General features: G+C 41.9%; 1 protein-coding gene across 2 annotated transcripts; it reads left to right on the top strand.

The window, feature by feature from the left end:
- Nucleotides 1-784: 784 nt before the first annotated feature.
- On the top strand, nt 785-19,187 carry LOC5509393 (DNA-binding protein SMUBP-2). 2 transcript variants are annotated; one of them, XM_048725045.1, is made up of 11 exons: nt 785-1,062; nt 2,599-2,794; nt 3,295-3,577; nt 4,301-4,372; nt 9,708-9,836; nt 10,109-10,374; nt 13,836-13,982; nt 15,451-15,754; nt 16,251-16,374; nt 16,777-17,487; nt 17,729-19,187. In XM_048725045.1, the coding sequence occupies exons 1-11, from the start codon at nt 813-815 to the stop codon at nt 18,277-18,279; spliced, it is 3,033 nt and encodes a 1,010-aa protein (XP_048581002.1). In that variant the 5' UTR covers nt 785-812; the 3' UTR covers nt 18,280-19,187. The 2 variants fall into 2 exon arrangements, with proteins under 2 accessions (XP_048581002.1, XP_048581003.1); XM_048725046.1 differs by lacking the exons at nt 785-1,062; nt 2,599-2,794; nt 3,295-3,577 and adding an exon at nt 3,584-3,757.
- Nucleotides 19,188-19,212: the final 25 nt, after the last annotated feature.

Raw genomic sequence — 19,212 nt, 5'->3', positions numbered from 1 at the left:
TGATGGTTTAATTGTGAAATGGTAACTTTAACAACTAAAGTGTTGCCTAAAAATTAGAACGAGGGAGAACTCTTCGACTGCAATTTGGACACGACTTCGAGCGTTTACCCCCCGAGAAAGAGGGGGGAACTCGAATATTTCTATAGCGGGCTCCGTCGTCCTTTTTGGCGAGAACAAATCGCATACATTTCTGGATATTTCAGTTGCTTTTTGTTGCCTCTTCTCGTAAAAGAAGACATATCCAGGAAGAGACCCTGTGGTCCCCGAATAACCCTGCGCGTGATAGGATAAACATAGATTGAGAGCGCGCTGAGCATAATGACATCGCTCCCAAAAAGAGACTAACTGCAAAAAAAGACCTTCATATTTTTCACTCTACGTCACAGCAAGCTGTGCGTGGCGTAACCTTATAAGACAGGGCTAGGAACCTGGTCAGTGCCTCCGCCTTTGGTACTTGTTTATTGTACAGTTCGCTAGATAGCGATGCTGGGGCCAAAATCTCCAGCCTGGCCGTACCATACGATGTTTCAGCGGATATCTGGAAGTATGGTCTATTTTTTTTTTTTTTTCAGTCTTCTCTGATCAGTTCGACCCTTGGGCTAGCCAATTTTTTCTTGTCAAAACTCCGTTCTCATCTGATCTATTCTAGTCATGGATTTGCTTTTAGATAAGGTGGCCTTTCACCAGGGAAAAGAGGAAATGGCATTCCCGCTGAGAGAGTACACCAGAAAAGAGGTAACAAATGCGGTCTTCCTGTGGCTTAGGCACGAACTCGCCTCAGCGGCTTTTCCCTAAAGAACAACAAATCCAAGATGGAGGACGTAGAGAAATTCGCGAAGAAGACTTTAGCATTGCTTAGTATCGAGCGAAAAGCTGAGGTTGACGAAGCCAGGGCCTTTCAAACAAACATCAGTCCGGCGGAGCTTCAAAAGCGAGGGGTGTGCGTCCTCAAGCTATCAATAAGGAATAGATGTACGGGGTTATATGGCCGGAGTCTGCTAACGTTCGAGAGATTAAGGCCGGGTGGCGATAATAAGCTGCCTTCTCACCGTATTACCACCGGTAAGTAGTGAATAGTATTTGTTTTCTATCGTGTAGTTGCCCAAACAATGACGGAGTTATTCCTTTTTATTGTAAGTTTTTGGGAAGTCGGCCTGTTATCAATATGACTAGATGATCTGGGCCGGGTCCCTAGAAAGCAGGTTAACACTAACCCAGAGATAAATAAGGTTGTTATCCAATCAAATGTCTCGATATATTTATCCGTGGATAAGCGCTTACCTGCTTTCTGGCAGCGCTAACCTGCTTTTGGCAGTTAAATGCAACAAAGTAAGCAGTTGTAGATCTGTTTTTTTTTTTTTTTACTTCACCACCGCGTCAGCGCGTAAAAAATGACATGTGCGCACCAGGGGCCGGTTCCTGGAAGGCCGATTAACTTAACCCTCGATCAGCGCCTAATCCCGGGTTAAAATTCGCTAATCGTAGGTTAGCTAACCGACGGATAACTCACCGTTTCCGAAAGCCATGTAATCCCCCGAATTACTAACCCTGGATTAAACGAGTGAAAAACTGGTTTGAGGAGTAAAATCCACACAGGGTACCCAGTATATCAACAGAAAGTAACTTAAATTTACCTTTGGGGATTTTATTTTCGCAGAAAAGCCCCAAAACACCTCTACATCACCTGTAATTACCACCATTTCATGGCCAAAAAAGTGTCATTTGCAGGATTCGAGTTGGTGCGTGACACTAGCGAGATAGATATATTTCAAGTATAAATTTCATGTAACTTTCTGTCTGTCCCAGCACAATTTTCAAGTCAGCAACGCAACGAAGGTCACATAATAAAGCGAAATGTTAGGATATTCGATCCCTACATTGTTTTGTGTAACGTCTTTTTTGTCGACAACTTTATTTTATGAAGCTTTAGTTCTACTACAAAGTTTGGGAGGCCTGTGTTTCGCCAACTAAACAGTGGGTTAGCGAGTTAACCCACCTCACGAGCAGGATTAGATTTTACCTCCAAACTGACCCAGAGTTAGCGCTAACCAGCGTTTCGGGAACGGAACTAATCTGGGGGTAAAAATTTAATTGTGGGTTAGGGTTAATTTAACCCTGGGTTAGCGCAAATCGGCTTTTCAGGAACCGGCCCCAGAATTTTGGTAATTGCAAAAAACTTTACTTAACAAATAGATCTCATTTTGTTAGATGCACATATGATGTCACAGCGTGTCATGAACAAAAAAGTACTAACCCTAACATGCTGTGACGTCTTCTGTGCATCTATTAGTGGACGCACAAAAAAATGAGATCTATTTGTTTTATAGAACAATAAAAATGTTTTCTTATGTTACAATCTAGTTTTTGGAAAGCATGTGGCATGAGGATTCCAAGCGTGCATGTGTCCTCTAATAACAAATGGACCCTTGACCAATCAGACACACAATTTACAAGTGTCGTTGTATAAATCCTCATTCATAACAAAGTTTTTATTTTATTACAGAATTTTTTTGTTGATTTAGGGCCCGAAATACACAAAAACATACTGTGGTATCTAGCAAAAATGGCCATATCCATCAGCATATAAATTATTTCCAGGAGATATTGTTGGTGTGAGTGCCTCTGGCAAAAGTGCAATTGCAGAAGAACTATGTTCAGGAATAGTGACTCGTGTCACTGACAATGGGATAACAGTTGCATTTGATGATGCTGTTGACACTGATGAGATCGACGATGATGGCCTATATAGACTTAGCAAGCTGGCTAATGATGTCACATACAAAAGAATTAAATGGTAAATAGCAGATTATAATATCACTTACTATTAAGATCATAGAAATTCTCTTCAACTCTTAGCAAGCTGGCTAATGACGTCACATACAAACGAATAAAAAGGTGAAATGGCAAATTATTACCTTATTTTGCCTGCTGTGTCTTTTGTGATGCAACATTTTATTTTGGAAAATAATTTAGATTTTAGTGTTTAGATGCCTTTGACATGTTGCTCTGGTAAGCATTATTTAAATCATTGTAAGTTAAAGCATAAGTCAAATATTTAGCTTAATATGTATCTAACAGCCCAAAAATAGAATAAAAAAGTCACAGATTATGGATTTTTTAAAACTTTGTAATGATAATACCAACATTAGTGCAATGTTTTGCCTGCATCTTTTATGTGATACTAGTGTACATGCTATTTATTAAGATTGCATTATACTGTTTTAGATGTTAAGAACCTTGGTCTTTTCAAAATTCTTTGGTTTTTAATGTTGTCTACCAATTTATTTCTCATAGTGCGATGGGTGAACTAACAAAGTATAGGAGTGGCAGAGCCTCGCATCTAATAGATGTCCTGTTTGGACGGGTTTCAATGGGCTGTCCATTGCAATCCATATATTTTGGCAATGAAGATGAGATGGAACTGTTTAACACTTCACTGGACCTTTCTCAGAGAGAAGCAGTCGGTTTTGCCCTGCGGCAGCCAGAGGTAGCTGTCATCCATGGCCCACCTGGGACAGGCAAGACAACAACAGTGGTAGAAATTATACTCCAGGCGACCAAGAAATGTGGAATGAAGGTAAAACATGTCATACTCCAGGCGACCAAGAAATGTGGAATGAAGGTAAAACATGTCATACTCCAGGGGACCAAGAAATATGGAATGAAGGTAAAACATGTCATACTCCAGGCGACCAAGAAATGTGGAATGAAGGTAAAACATGTCATACTCCAGGCGACCAAGAAATGTGGAATGAAGGTAAAACATGTCATACTCCAGGCGACCAAGAAATATGGAATTGTGATAAATAGATCATCAGTTGATTGATAAAATGATTGACTTGAGTGGCAACATGACCCCATTGACAATGTGAATAATGGTATCTGTTTATTGCACTGGCTGGGCGTGTTATGCAGTTCTTGGTGTGCAAGTGCTTTTGAAATAGCTTGGACTCTTATTATTTAAGATAATAAGATGAAGTATAAAGCACATTATAATGTTCATTGTTGTTGAGTACATTAGATGGCATGTTCTGATTTTTGAGTACATTAGATGACATGCTGTTATTGTTGAGTACTATAGATGACATGTTCTCATTGTTGAGTACATTAGATGACATGTTCTTATTGTTCAGTACAATAGATGGCATGCTCTTATTGTTCTGTACATTAGATGACACGTTCTTATTGTTCAACACATTAGATGACACGTTCTTATTGTTCAGTACATTATGACATAAAATATCAAAAGTAATGAGCACATTATGACTTATAATATAGTACATGTCCTTATTGTTCTCAGGTTCTTGCTTGTGCTCCTTCAAATATTGCTGTTGATAACTTGGTTGAAAAGCTGGCCAGAAGTAAGGCAAAGGTAGGACTTCATTTGTCCTCTCACTTGTCCTATTTGTACAGGTTGTTCGTCTTGGTCATCTCACTTGTCCTATTTGTGCAGGTTGTTTGTCTTGGTCATCTCACTTGTCCTATTTGTACAGGTTGTTCATCCTGGTCATCTCACTTGTCCTATTTGTACAGGTTGTTAACCTTGGTCACCTCACTTGTCCTATTTATACAGGTTGTTTGTCTTGGTCATCTCACTTGTCCTATTTGTACAGGTTGTTTGTCTTGGTCATCTCACTTGTCCTATTTGTACAGGTTGTTCATCCTGGTCATCTCACTTGTCCTATTTGTACAGGTTGTTCATCTTGGTCACCTCACTTGTCCTATTTGTACAGGTTGTTCGTCTTGGTCATCTCACTTGTCCTATTTGTGCAGGTTGTTTGTCTTGGTCATCTCACTTGTCCTATTTCTACAGGTTGTTCATCCTGGTCATCTCACTTGTCCTATTTGTACAGGTTGTTAACCTTGGTCACCTCACTTGTCCTATTTATACAGGTTGTTTGTCTTGGTCATCTCACTTGTCCTATTTGTACAGGTTGTTTGTCTTGGTCATCTCACTTGTCCTATTTGTACAGGTTGTTCATCCTGGTCATCTCACTTGTCCTATTTGTACAGGTTGTTCATCTTGGTCACCTCACTTGTCCTATTTGTACAGGTTGTTCGTCTTGGTCATCTCACATGTCCTATTTGTACAGGTTGTTTGTCTTGGTCACCTCACTTGTCCTATTGTACAGGTTGTTCGTCTTGGTCATCTCACTTGTCCTATTTGTACAGGTTGTTCATCTTGGTCACCTCACTTGTCCTATTTGTACAGGTTGTTCGTCTTGGTCATCTCACTTGTCCTATTTGTACAGGTTGTTTGTCTTGGTAATCTCACTTGTCCTATTTGTACAGGTTGTTTGTCTTGGTCATCTCACTTGTCCTATTTGTGCAGGTTGTTTGTCTTGGTCATCTCACTTTTCCTATTTGTACAGGTTGTTCGTCTTGGTCACCTCACTTGTCCTATTTGTACAGGTTGTTCGTCTTGGTCATCTCACTTGTCCTATTTGTACAGGTTGTTTGTCACCTCACTTGTCCTATTTGTATAGGTTGTTTGTCTTGGTCATCTCACTTGTCCTATTTATACAGGTTGTTTGTCTTGGTCATCTCACTTCTCCTATTTGTACAGGTTGTTTGTCTTGGTCATCTCACTTGTCCTATTTGTACAGGTTGTTAACCTTGGTCATCTCACTTGTCCTATTTGTGCAGGTTGTTTGTCTTGGTCATCTCACTTTTCCTATTTGTACAGGTTGTTTGTCTTGGTCACCTCACTTGTCCTATTTGTACAGGTTGTTTGTCTTGGTCACCTCACATGTCCTATTTGTACAGGTTGTTTGTCTTGGTCACCTCACTTGTCCTATTTGTACAGGTTGTTTGTCTTGGTCATCTCACTTGTCCTATTTGTACAGGTTGTTTGTCTTGGTCACCTCACATGTCCTATTTGTACAGGTTGTTTGTCTTGGTCACCTCACTTGTCCTATTGTACAGGTTGTTCGTCTTGGTCATCTCACTTGTCCTATTTGTACAGGTTGTTCATCTTGGTCACCTCACTTGTCCTATTTGTACAGGTTGTTCGTCTTGGTCATCTCACTTGTCCTTTTTGTACAGGTTGTTTGTCTTGGTCATCTCACTTGTCCTATTTGTACAGGTTGTTCGTCTTGGTCATCTCACTTGTCCTATTTGTACAGGTTGTTCATCTTGGTCACCTCACTTGTCCTATTTGTACAGGTTGTTTGTCTTGGTCATCTCACTTGTTCTATTTGTACAGGTTCCTTGTCTTGGTCACCTTACTCTTCCTATTGTACAAGTTGTTTGTCTTGGTCATCTCACTTGTCCTATTTGTGCAGGTTGTTTGTCTTGGTCATCTCACTTGTCCTATTTGTACAGGTTGTTTGTCTTGGTCACCTCACATGTCCTATTTGTAAAGGTTGTTTGTCTTGGTCACCTTACTCATCCTATTGTACAGGTTGTTCGTCTTGGTCATCTCACTTGTCCTATTTGTACAGGTTGTTTGTCTTGGTCACCTCACTTGTCCTATTTGTACAGGTTGTTCGTCTTGGTCATCTCACTTGTCCTATTTGTACAGGTTGTTCGTCCTGGTCATCTCACTTGTTCTATTTGTACAGGTTGTTAACCTTGGTCACCTCAATGGTCTATTTGTACATGTTGTTTGTCTTGGTCATCTCACTTGTCCTATTTGTACAGGTTGTTCACCTTGGTCACCTCACTTGTCCTATTTGTACAGGTTGTTTGTCTTGGTCATCTCACTTGTCCTATTTGTACAGGTTGTTCGTCCTGGTCATCTCACTTGTTCTATTTGTACAGGTTCCTTGTCTTGGTCATCTCACTTGTCCTATTTGTACAGGTTGTTCAAATTGGTCACCTCACTTGTCCTATTTGTACAGGTTGTTTGACTTGGTCATCTCACTTGTCCTAATTGTACAGGTTGTTTGTCTTGGTCATCTCACTTGTCCTATTTGTACAGGTTGCTTGTCTTGGTCATCTCACTTGTCCTATTTGTACAGGTTGTTTGTCTTGGTCATCTCACTTGTCCTATTTGTATTGGTTGTTTGTCTTGGTCATCTCACTTGTCCTATTTGTATAGGTTGTTTGTCTTGGTCATCTCACTTGTCCTATTTGTACAGGTTGTTTATCTTGGTCACCTGACTTGTCCTATTTGTACAGGTTGTTTGTCATGGTCATCTCATTTGTCCTATTTGTACAGGTTGTTTGTCTTGGTCATCTCACTTGTCCTATTTGTACAGGTTGTTTGTCTTGGTCATCTCACTTGTCTTATTTGTACAGGTTGTTCGTCTTGGTCACCTTACTTGTCCTATTTGTACAGGTTGTTCGTCTTGGTCATCTCACTTGTCCTATTTGTACAGGTTGTTTGCCACCTCACTTGTCCTATTTGTATAGGTTGTTTGTCTTGGTCATCTCACTTGTCCTATTTGTATAGGTTGTTTGTCTTGGTCATCTCACTTCTCCTATTTGTACAGGTTGTTTGTCTTGGTCATCTCACTTGTCCTATTTGTACAGGTTGTTAACCTTGGTCATCTCACTTGTCCTATTTGTACAGGTTGTTTGTCTTGGTCATCTTACTTGTCTTATTTGTACAGATTGTTCGTCTTGGTCATCTCACTTGTCCTATTTGTACAGGTTGTTTGTCTTGGTCATCTCACTTGTCCTATTTGTACAGGTTGTTTGTCTTGGTCACCTCACTTGTCCTATTTATACAGGTTGTTTGTCTTGGTCACCTCACTTGTCCTATTTGTACAGGTTGTTTGTCCTGGTCATCTCACTTGTCCTATTTGTACAGGTTGTTTGTCCTGGTCATCTCACTTGTGCTATTTGTACAGGTTGTTTGTCTTGGTCATCTCACTTGTCCTATTTGTACAGGTTGTTCGTCCTGGTCATCTCACTTGTTCTATTTGTACAGGTTCCTTGTCTTGGTCATCTCACTTGTCCTATTTGTACAGGTTGTTCAAATTGGTCACCTCACTTGTCCTATTTGTACAGGTTGTTTGTCTTGGTCATCTCACTTGTCCTATTTGTACAGGTTGTTCGTCTTGGTCATCTCACTTGTCCTATTTGTACAGGTTGTTTGTCTTGGTTACCTCACTTGTCCTATTTGTATAGGTTGTTTGTCTCGGTCACCTCACTTGTTCTATTTGTACAGGTTGTTTGTCTTGGTCATCTCACTAGTCCTATTTGTACAGGTTGTTAACCTTGGTCATCTCATTTGTCCTATTTGTACTGGTTGTTTGTCTTGGTCACCTCACTTGTCCTATTTGTACAGGTTGTTTGTCACCTCACTTGTCCTATTTGTACAGGTTGTTTGTCACCTCACTTGTCCTATTGGTATAGGTTGTTTGTCTTGGTCACCTCACTTGTCCTATTTGTACAGGTTGTTTGTCATCTCACTTGTCCTATTTGTATAGGTTGTTTGTCTTGGTCACCTCACTTGTCCTATTTGTACAGGTTGTTTGTCTTGGTCATCTCACTTGTCCTATTTGTACAGGTTGTTTGTCTTGGTCATCTCACTTGTCCTATTTGTACAGGTTGTTCGTCTTGGTCACCTCACTTGTCCTATTTGTACAGGTTGTTCGTCTTGGTCATCTCACTTGTCCTATTTGTACAGGTTGTTTGTCACCTCACTTGTCCTATTTGTATAGGTTGTTTGTCTTGGTCATCTCACTTGTCCTATTTGTATAGGTTGTTTGTCTTGGTCATCTCACTTCTCCTATTTGTACAGGTTGTTTGTCTTGGTCATCTCACTTGTCCTATTTGTACAGGTTGTTTGTCACCTCACTTGTCCTATTTGTATAGGTTGTTTGTCTTGGTCATCTCACTTGTCCTATTTGTATAGGTTGTTTGTCTTGGTCATCTCACTTCTCCTATTTGTACAGGTTGTTTGTCTTGGTCATCTCACTTGTCCTATTTGTACAGGTTGTTTGTCACCTCACTTGTCCTATTTGTACAGGTTGTTTGTCTTGGTCACCTCACTTGTCCTATTTGTACAGGTTGTTTGTCTTGGTCATCTCACTTGTCCTATTTGTACAGGTTGTTTGTCACCTCACTTGTCCTATTTGTACAGGTTGTTTGTCTTGGTCACCTCACTTGTCCCATTTGTATAGGTTGTTAACCTTGGTCACCTCACTTTTCCTATTTGTGCAGGTTGTTCGTCTCGGTCATCTCACTTGTCTTATTTGTGCAGGTTGTTAACCTTGGTCACCTCACTTTTCCTATTTGTGCAGGTTGTTCGTCTCGGTCATCTCACTTGTCTTATTTGTGCAGGTTGTTCGTCTTGGTCACCTCACTTTTCCTATTTGTGCAGGTTGTTCGTCTTGGTCATCTCACTTGTCTTATTTGTGCAGGTTGTTCGTCTTGGTCATCTCACTTGTCCTATTTGTACAGGTTGTTCGTCTTGGTCATCTCACTTGTCTTATTTGTGCAGGTTGTTCGTCTTGGTCATCTCACTTGTCCTATTTGTACAGGTTGTTTGTCTTGGTCATCTCACTTGTCTTATTTGTGCAGGTTGTTCGTCTTGGTCATCTCACTTGTCCTATTTGTACAGGTTGTTTGTCTTGATCACTTCACTTGTCCTATTTGTACAGGTTGTTTGTCACCTCACTTGTCCTATTGTACAGGTTGCTTGTCTTGGTCACCTCACTTGTCCTATTTGTACAGGTTGTTTGTCTTGTTCATCTCACTTGTCCTATTTGTGCAGGTTGTTCGTCTTGGTCATCTCACTTGTCTTATTTGTGCAGGTTGTTCGTCTTGGTCATCCTGCCCGCCTGCTGAAGGACATACAGCAGCACTCTTTAGATGCCATTCTTTCATCATCCAGTTCAACCGCCATCGTTCAAGACGTTCGACGGGACATTGATCTCACCATGGTATGTAGTAAATGAGTTTAATTGAGTTATTATTTTTTTTTGCATGTGTAAACCTTTAAAAAATTTTCTGTTTTTCAAATCCATCGAATGTTTGAGACAGGATATAGAAAAATGATCCTTACTTTATAAAAGTACATAAGAAACAAAACATCTCTATGTTTACCTCATTCCTCTCGTAATATTAATATCTCTCTAAGCATCTGTCTGCGATCAACACTCTTCACTTTTGGGGATGCAGATTGTTGTAACCTTAACTTCCACATCTTCAACAGAAAAAATCATGCAAGTCAAAACCCGCAGAGAGAAGACAACTACGACAGGAGATAAAAGTGCTCAGAAAAGAACTTAGAGACAGAGAAGAAAAAGCAATGCGAGAGATATTGACAGGTGTCGAGGTTGTCTTGGCAACCAATACCAGTGCCGGAGATACCGGGCCCTTGGGGCTTTTAAAGGAAGATCATTTTGACCTGGTGGTCATTGACGAGGCTGCACAGGCACTAGAGGCAAGTTGCTGGATACCTCTACTACGAGCACCAAGGTAAAACTCTACTAAGACCACCCACATAAAACTTTACTAAGAGCACCCAGGTAAAACTCTACTAAGAGCACCCAAGTAAAACTCTACTAAGAGCACCCACGTAAAACTCTACTAAGAGCACCCAGGTAAAACTCTACTAAGAGCACCCAAGTAAAACTCTACTAAGAGCACCCAGGTAAACTCTACTAAGATCACCCAGGTAAAACTTTACTGAGAGCACCCAGGTAAAACTCTCATAAGAGCACCCACGTAAAACTCTACTACAAGCACCAAGGTAAAACTCTACTGAGAGCACCAAGGTAAAACTCTACTAAGATCACCCAGGTAAAACTTTACTGAGAGCACCCAGGTAAAACTCTAATAAGAGCACCAAGTTAAAACTTTACTAAGAGCACCCAGGTAAAACTTTACTAAGAGCACCCAAGTAAAACTCTACTAAGAGCACCCAGGTAAAACTCTACTAAGAGCACCCAGGTAAAACTCTACTAAGAGCACCCAGGTAAAACTCTACTAAGAGCACCCAGGTAAAACTCTACTAAGAGCACCCAGGTTAAACTCTACTGAGAGCACCCAAGTACAATTTTACTAAGATCACCCAGGAAAAACTCTACTAAGATCACCCAGGTAAAACTCTACTAAGAGCACCAAGGTAAAACTCTATTTAGAGCACCCAGGTAAAACTCTACTAAGAGCACCCAAGTAAAACTCTACTAAGAGCACCCACGTAAAACTCTACTAAGAGCACCCAGGTAAAACTCTACTAAGAGCACCCAAGTAAAACTCTACTAAGAGCACCCAGGTAAACTCTACTAAGATCACCCAGGTAAAACTTTACTGAGAGCACCCAGGTAAAACTCTAATAAGAGCACCAAGTTAAAACTCTACTAAGAGCACCCAGGTAAACTCTACTAAGAGCACCCACGTAAAACTCTACTACAAGCACCAAGGTAAAACTCTACTGAGAGCACCAAGGTAAAACTCTACTAAGATCACCCAGGTAAAACTTTACTGAGAGCACCCAGGTAAAACTCTAATAAGAGCACCAAGTTAAAACTTTACTAAGAGCACCCAGGTAAAACTTTACTAAGAGCACCCAAGTAAAACTCTACTAAGAGCACCCAGGTAAAACTCTACTAAGAGCACCCAGGTAAAACTCTACTAAGAGCACCCAGGTAAAACTCTACTAAGAGCACCCAGGTAAAACTCTACTACAAGCACCAAGGTAAAACTCTACTGAGAGCACCCAGGTAAAACTTTACTAAGAGCACCCAGGTTAAACTCTACTGAGAGCACCCAAGTACAATTTTACTAAGATCACCCAGGAAAAACTCTACTAAGATCACCCAGGTAAAACTCTACTAAGAGCACCAAGGTAAAACTCTATTTAGAGCACCCAGGTAAAACTCTACTAAGAGCACCAAGGTAAAACTCTACTAAGATCACCCAGGTAAAACTTTACTAAGGTCACCGAAAAACTCTACTAAGAGCACCCAGGTAAAACTCTACTAAGAGCAACAAGGTAAAACTCTACTAAGAGCACCCAGGTAAAACTTTACTAAGATCACCCAGGTAAAACTCTACTAAGAGCACCCACGTGAAACTTTACTAAGAGCACCCAGGTAAAACTCTACTAAAAGCACCCAGGTAAAAGTGCACTAAGAGCACCCACGTAAAACTCTACTAAGAGCACCTAGGTGAAACTCTACTAAGATCACCAAGTTAAAACTTTACTAAGAGCACCCAGGTAAAACTTTACTAAGAGTACCCAAGTAAAACTCTACTAAGAGCACCCAGGTAAAACTCTACTAAGAGCACCCACGTAAAACTTAACTAAGAGCACCCAGGTAAAACTCTACTAAGAGCACCCAGGTTAAACTCTACTGAGAGCACCCAAGTACAATTTTACTAAGATCACCCAGGAAAAACTCTACTAAGATCACCCAGGTAAAACTCTACTAAGAGCACCAAGGTAAAACTCTATTTAGAGCACCCAGGTAAAACTCTACTAAGAGCACCCAAGTAAAACTCTACTAAGAGCACCCACGTAAAACTCTACTAAGAGCACCCAGGTAAAACTCTACTAAGAGCACCCAAGTAAAACTCTACTAAGAGCACCCAGGTAAACTCTACTAAGATCACCCAGGTAAAACTTTACTGAGAGCACCCAGGTAAAACTCTAATAAGAGCACCAAGTTAAAACTCTACTAAGAGCACCCAGGTAAACTCTACTAAGAGCACCCACGTAAAACTCTACTACAAGCACCAAGGTAAAACTCTACTGAGAGCACCAAGGTAAAACTCTACTAAGATCACCCAGGTAAAACTTTACTGAGAGCACCCAGGTAAAACTCTAATAAGAGCACCAAGTTAAAACTTTACTAAGAGCACCCAGGTAAAACTTTACTAAGAGCACCCAAGTAAAACTCTACTAAGAGCACCCAGGTAAAACTCTACTAAGAGCACCCAGGTAAAACTCTACTAAGAGCACCCAGGTAAAACTCTACTAAGAGCACCCAGGTAAAACTCTACTACAAGCACCAAGGTAAAACTCTACTGAGAGCACCCAGGTAAAACTTTACTAAGAGCACCCAGGTTAAACTCTACTGAGAGCACCCAAGTACAATTTTACTAAGATCACCCAGGAAAAACTCTACTAAGATCACCCAGGTAAAACTCTACTAAGAGCACCAAGGTAAAACTCTATTTAGAGCACCCAGGTAAAACTCTACTAAGAGCACCAAGGTAAAACTCTACTAAGATCACCCAGGTAAAACTTTACTAAGGTCACCGAAAAACTCTACTAAGAGCACCCAGGTAAAACTCTACTAAGAGCAACAAGGTAAAACTCTACTAAGAGCACCCAGGTAAAACTTTACTAAGATCACCCAGGTAAAACTCTACTAAGAGCACCCACGTGAAACTTTACTAAGAGCACCCAGGTAAGACTCTACTAAAAGCACCCAGGTAAAAGTGCACTAAGAGCACCCACGTAAAACTCTACTAAGAGCACCTAGGTGAAACTCTACTAAGATCACCAAGATAAAACTCTACTAAGATCACCCAGGTAAAACTCTACTAAGAGCACCCAGGTAAAACTTTACTAATAGCACCCAGGTAAAACTCTACTAAGAGCACCAAGGTAAAACTCTACTAAGAGCACCCAAGTAAAACTCTACTAAGAACACCAAGATAAAACTCTACTAAGAGCACCCAGGGAAAACTCTACTAAGAGCACCCATTTAAAACTCTACTAAGAGCACCCAGGTAAAACTTTACTAAGAGAATCTAGGTAAAACTCTACTAAGATCACCCACGTAAAACTTTACTAAGAGTACCCAGGTAAAACTCTACTACGAGCACCCAGGTAAAACTGATAAAACTCTACTACGCAGTTAAAACTCTACTACCCAAATCCTGTCTGTGTATTCCATGGCAGTTTGACATATTCCTTGGGTTTGCAGGTGTATTCTGGCAGGAGACCATCATCAGCTTCCTCCTACCATCATCTCCCCTAAAGCTGCCAAGGATGGCCTTGAGGTGACTCTGATGGAGAGAGTGGTACATCAGCTTGGAGAGAAAGTTGTGCACATGCTCACCACCCAATACAGGTAGGAGCACCACCCAAATCAGGATGGACCATTACCCAATACAGGTAGGACCACCACCCAATACAGGTAGGACCACTACCCAATACAGGATGGACCATTACCCAATACAGGTAGAACCACCACCCAATACAGGTAGAACCACCACCCAATACAGGTAGGACCATTACCCAATACAGGTAGGACCACCACCCAATACAGGTAGGACCACCTCACAATACAGGTAGGACCACCACCCAATAAGGTAGGACCACCACCCAATACAGGTAGGACCACCACCCAATACAGGTAGGACCACCACCCAATACAGGATGGACCATTACCCAATACAGGTAGGACCACCACCCAATACAGGTAGGACCACCACCCAATACAGGTAGGACCACCACCTAATACAGGTAGGACCACCACCCAATACAGGATGGACCATTACCCAATACAGGATGGACCACCACCCAATACAGGTAGGACCACCACCCAATACAGGTAGGACCACCACCCAATACAGGTAGGACCACCACCTAATACAGGTAGGACCACCACCCAATACAGGATGGACCATTACCCAATACAGGATGGACCATTACCCAATACAGGTAGGACCACCACCCAATACAGGTAGGACCACCACCCAATACAGGATGGACCATTACCCAATACAGGTAGGACCACCACCCAATACAGGATGGACCATTACCCAATACAGGTAGGACCACCACCCAATACAGGATGGACCATTACCCAATACAGGATGGACCATTACCCAATACAGGTAGGACCACCACCCAATACAGGTAGGACCACCACCCAATACAGGTAGGACCACCACCCAATACAGGATGGACCATTACCCAATACAGGATGGACCATTACCCAATACAGGTAGGACCACCACCCAATACAGGTAGGACCACCACCCAATACAGGTAGGACCACCACCCAATACAGGATGGACCATTACCCAATACAGGTAGGACCGCCACCCAATACAGGTAGGACCACCACCCAATACAGGATGGACCATTACCCAATACAGGTAGGACCACCACCCAATACAGGTAGGACCACCACCCAATACAGGTAGGAGCACCACCCAATACAGGTAGGACATGAAGGTTTTGTCAAAATTTCTCGTAAATCAAAATTGATTTACGAGTGATAACAAGAAAGAAAGGAATTGATTGATATTGTTGAATCATAGTTAACTATAGTACAGCAAGCATTTTGACTAAAGGATGTTATTGTTCGGTGTATATGAAACAAATAAGAACAAAGAATTCTACATAAGAACAAAGAATTCTACAGCTTTTGAAACCTGTATTTGTATTTTATTTCCACTTATTTGCTTATTTACTTGATACCCATGAAGCACTGCAGGTTACGATAAACAGATTTTCCGAGTGCAACCTAATTTGAAATAGGTGTATGCGGTTGTTCACTGTAGTAGACCAGGAAAATGATTATTTCCCAGAATGCACGAGGCGATTATGAAGTGGTCTTCAGACCAATTGTACAACGGTCGTCTCGATGCCCATGTGTCTGTAGCCACTCACTTGCTTTGCGATCTTCCAAACATCCGCAATACTGACGAGACACGCCTACCGCTCCTGATGATTGACACCGCTGGATGTGATGTCTTGGAGATGGAGGTGGAAGATGAGTTGTCTAAAGGAAATGAGGGCGAGGCTGATATTGTAACCGCTCATGTCACTGCGCTGATTGACGCTGGCTTGAACCCGCGCGATATTGCTGTAATAGCTCCATACAATTTGCAGGTAAAAATCACAAGTGAAATCTGGCTTAAACTTTTCACAGTGTCAGTAATACTTCTTGTAGGAAATGTTGCATTCATGTCCTTCCTGTTTATTGACAGTGTTATTTCTCCTTCTTGTGACCAGGGTGACCCAGTGTATATAATTCCTTCCTGTGGGGTGACCCAGTGGATATATATCCTTCCTGTGGAGTGACTAGTGTATTTATCTCCTTCCTGTAAGGTGACCCAGTGTATATAACTCCTTCCTGTGGGGTGACCCAGTGGATATTTTTCCTTCTTGTGGGGTGACCCAGTGTTATTTTATCTTCTTCCTGTAGGGTCCCAGTGGTTTTATCTCCTTCCTGTAGGTTGACCCAGTGGTTTTATCTCCTTCTTGTGGTTGTTTTATCTCCTTCCTGTAGGGTGACCCAGTGGATATATCTACTTCCTGTAGGGTGATCCAGTGGATATTTCTCCTTCTTGTGGGGTGACCCAGTGGTTTGATCTCCTTCCTGTAGGTTGAGCTGTTGCGTCAGCGCCTCTCCCCCTCACACCCTGCGGTGGAGGTCAAGTCTGTTGATGGGTTTCAGGGCAGAGAGAAAGAAGCCGTCATCCTGTCACTTGTCCGCTCCAACTCTAGAGGTGCATTGTTTGTCCAAACACGAATCATTTTCGGGCCAGACACGAAGCACTGTCGGGCCAAACACAAACAACTGTCGAACCAAACACGAAGCACTGTCGAACCAAACACAAACAACTGTCGAACCAAACACGAAGCATTTTCGAACCAAACACAAACAACTGTCGAACCAAACACGAAGCACTATCGAACCAAACACAAAAGACTGTCGGCACAAATACGAAGCATTGTCAGGCCAAACCTTGTCGTCCAACATATGAACATGCAACGTGCATAGACCTACAACATCTCTACTCACAACGCTGCACTTAGTTACTAATACATACAGCGTTGAGAGGGTGGAGAGTGGGGGTAAAAGTTGTTATCTGTAAATGGCCGCAGGAGTTGACTGCACTTGTCTACAGGTGAGGTTGGCTTCCTGGCGGAAGATCGGCGGATTAACGTGGCGATCACACGGGCCAGGCGTCATCTGGCCATCATCTGTGACTCGGAGACCGTGAGCCACCACCCCTTCCTGCGCTCCCTTGTAGATTACATGTCTGAGAAAGGCGAGGTGCGGTCAGCAGTAGACTACCTGACGGACCATGTGACGGCTGACGCGGAGTCCCTTCAAACAGACCCCTCTATACTACTGCGTGGCGGCGACGTATTTAGCCTTCCAGTAACCAGAGTAAAAGATGAAGCAGTCTTACTAGAGACATCGAAGTCAGCTCGTTGTAAGAGAAACCCGCTTAGTAAAGCCCAGTCTCCTGCTCTCCAACCGCAAACCGCTGTTCAACACGATAGTGGGCTTTCCCATGATGCTTCAGTACATCTGTGCAATGCCGGCCGGTACAGTGCCATTGACAAAGTGACTGGGGTAGACCTCGGCAGGCCTCGTGTAGATGATGACCGTAAAGCTGAGAAGCGAGCAGCGCTACAGGAGCGGGTCCAGACTTTCATGACTGACAGTAAGAGAAACGTACTGGAGTTCCCTGCGTCGTTTAGCGACCAGCAGCGGTTTATGGTGCATTCGATTGCTGAGGACTTTGGCCTTGAGCACGAGAGTAGAGGCGAAGGCAAGGAAAGGTACATCACAATCCGCAAGCCTGCCAAGAACACGCCAACAACTCAAGGTATTAACTATGATTACTCGATAAAACCACCTCCCACTTCCCCAAATATATATGTATATATATAGACCCGAGGGCGGCTTCATATTTTGATTGACACAACTGATAGGAGACCGCTGTGTATAATTTGTATTTTAAGATAAAACTAAATGAGATGCCGTAAAAAGATAATTAACCGCCTTTTGGTTTTAATTTTAGAGTGGTAATGAATATGAAAAAATTCAACTAGTCTTTCTATTCCTAGAACCACCACACAACGACAATGATATGTTAAGAACATGTCCCTTGTGCAAAAAACTCATCCCTACCACCAACCTGAGCTTGCATACTCTACACTGCGAACAGAAGCAAAGAGCATGCGCACAAGACGGTCAGCCACAGGTATGCGCCGAAACCTCTCGTCTCAAAGAATCAAAGGAAACTAGACGAAAACCGAAAAAGAAAGCGGCGAATTCGGGCGGTGAAAACGAGGAAGGTTTTGAAGCATTGCTTGCTACTTTTTCAAAGTTAGACACGAGATGTGCGTTTGAGTCTTGTAAACAAAATATCTCGCTGTTGGGACAAAAGTGCGTTTGTTGTACGCGGGTATTTTGCTTATCACATCATATACCGGAAGTCCACGGGTGCGGCAAAGACGCCAAGATTCGCGCAAGACACCAGTTGGCGCATGCTCCGCCGCGAAAACCGCAACGTGCGGACATGACACGGAAGGCTCATCTTCAGCGGAAATTGGATACCAAACTGGACGAGATGGCGAGCGGAAGAAAGTCGAAAAAGAAAGAGTCAAAGAAATAATTTCCATACCGTGTTTTCACCTTAAATAAAAAAATTCAAAACAAAAACAATAGAGAAACACAAAATAATCCAATATATCCAACAAAAGAAATTGTTTATTGTCAAATTTCGAGATTTTTCCCCAAGAGAACTTTGGAGAACTTTTGGGATGTTGTTAAGAATGTTTTTCTTATCATATTTAGGGTATTTATATTTAGGTGTATTGTACCCCTACCATTCGAAGTAGAGTACGGTTATTGCACCCCTAAAATACGGAGTACGGTTATGGCACCCCTACTATTTGAAGTAGAGTACGGTTATTGCACCCCTACTATTCGAAGTAGAGTACGGTTATTGCACCCCTACCATTCGAACTAGAGTACGGTTATTGCACCCCTACCATTCGAAGTAGAATACGGTTATTGCACCCCTAAAATACGGAGTACGGTTATTGCACCCCTACGATTCGAAGTAGAATACGGTTATTGCACCACATCGAATCCTGCAGGTGCAACTTATTATGCAGATTACGGCTGTTAAATGTTTAATCGTCACAGATGTCACATTGCTATCTCGGAAAGCATTGAGAGGTTGTAAAGGTTTGTCTTATTGCCGCGTCTATAACAGGTAAATATCAAACTGTAAAATGACTTACTGGTTTGAAATCTTAAAGGTTAAAAAAATAGCTACAACCATATTTTTCAAGTTAAAGTTTTAACATTTAGTGTTTTTGTGTCTTTAAGTTTTATTTATTTATTGTTGCGTAATTAACCGATTCAAACCAAAACTTAACCGAATTTTTTTCCTTACATTTCTGGCGTATTCAAATTGCCGATAAGTTAAAACGGTTTCACCAAACTCAACTCCTGCCGTTAGATCTAGAAGGAGAAAAATGACAGCATGAAATAAAAACAGCCTCCCTCTCAAAATGCTTGCTTTGTGCTCATTTAAACT

The sequence above is a fragment of the Nematostella vectensis genome, chromosome 3 (genome assembly GCF_932526225.1).
Source record: "Nematostella vectensis chromosome 3, jaNemVect1.1, whole genome shotgun sequence".
Taxonomy (NCBI): Eukaryota; Metazoa; Cnidaria; class Anthozoa; order Actiniaria; family Edwardsiidae; genus Nematostella; species Nematostella vectensis.
This window is presented reverse-complemented; position numbering and strand designations above follow the sequence as displayed.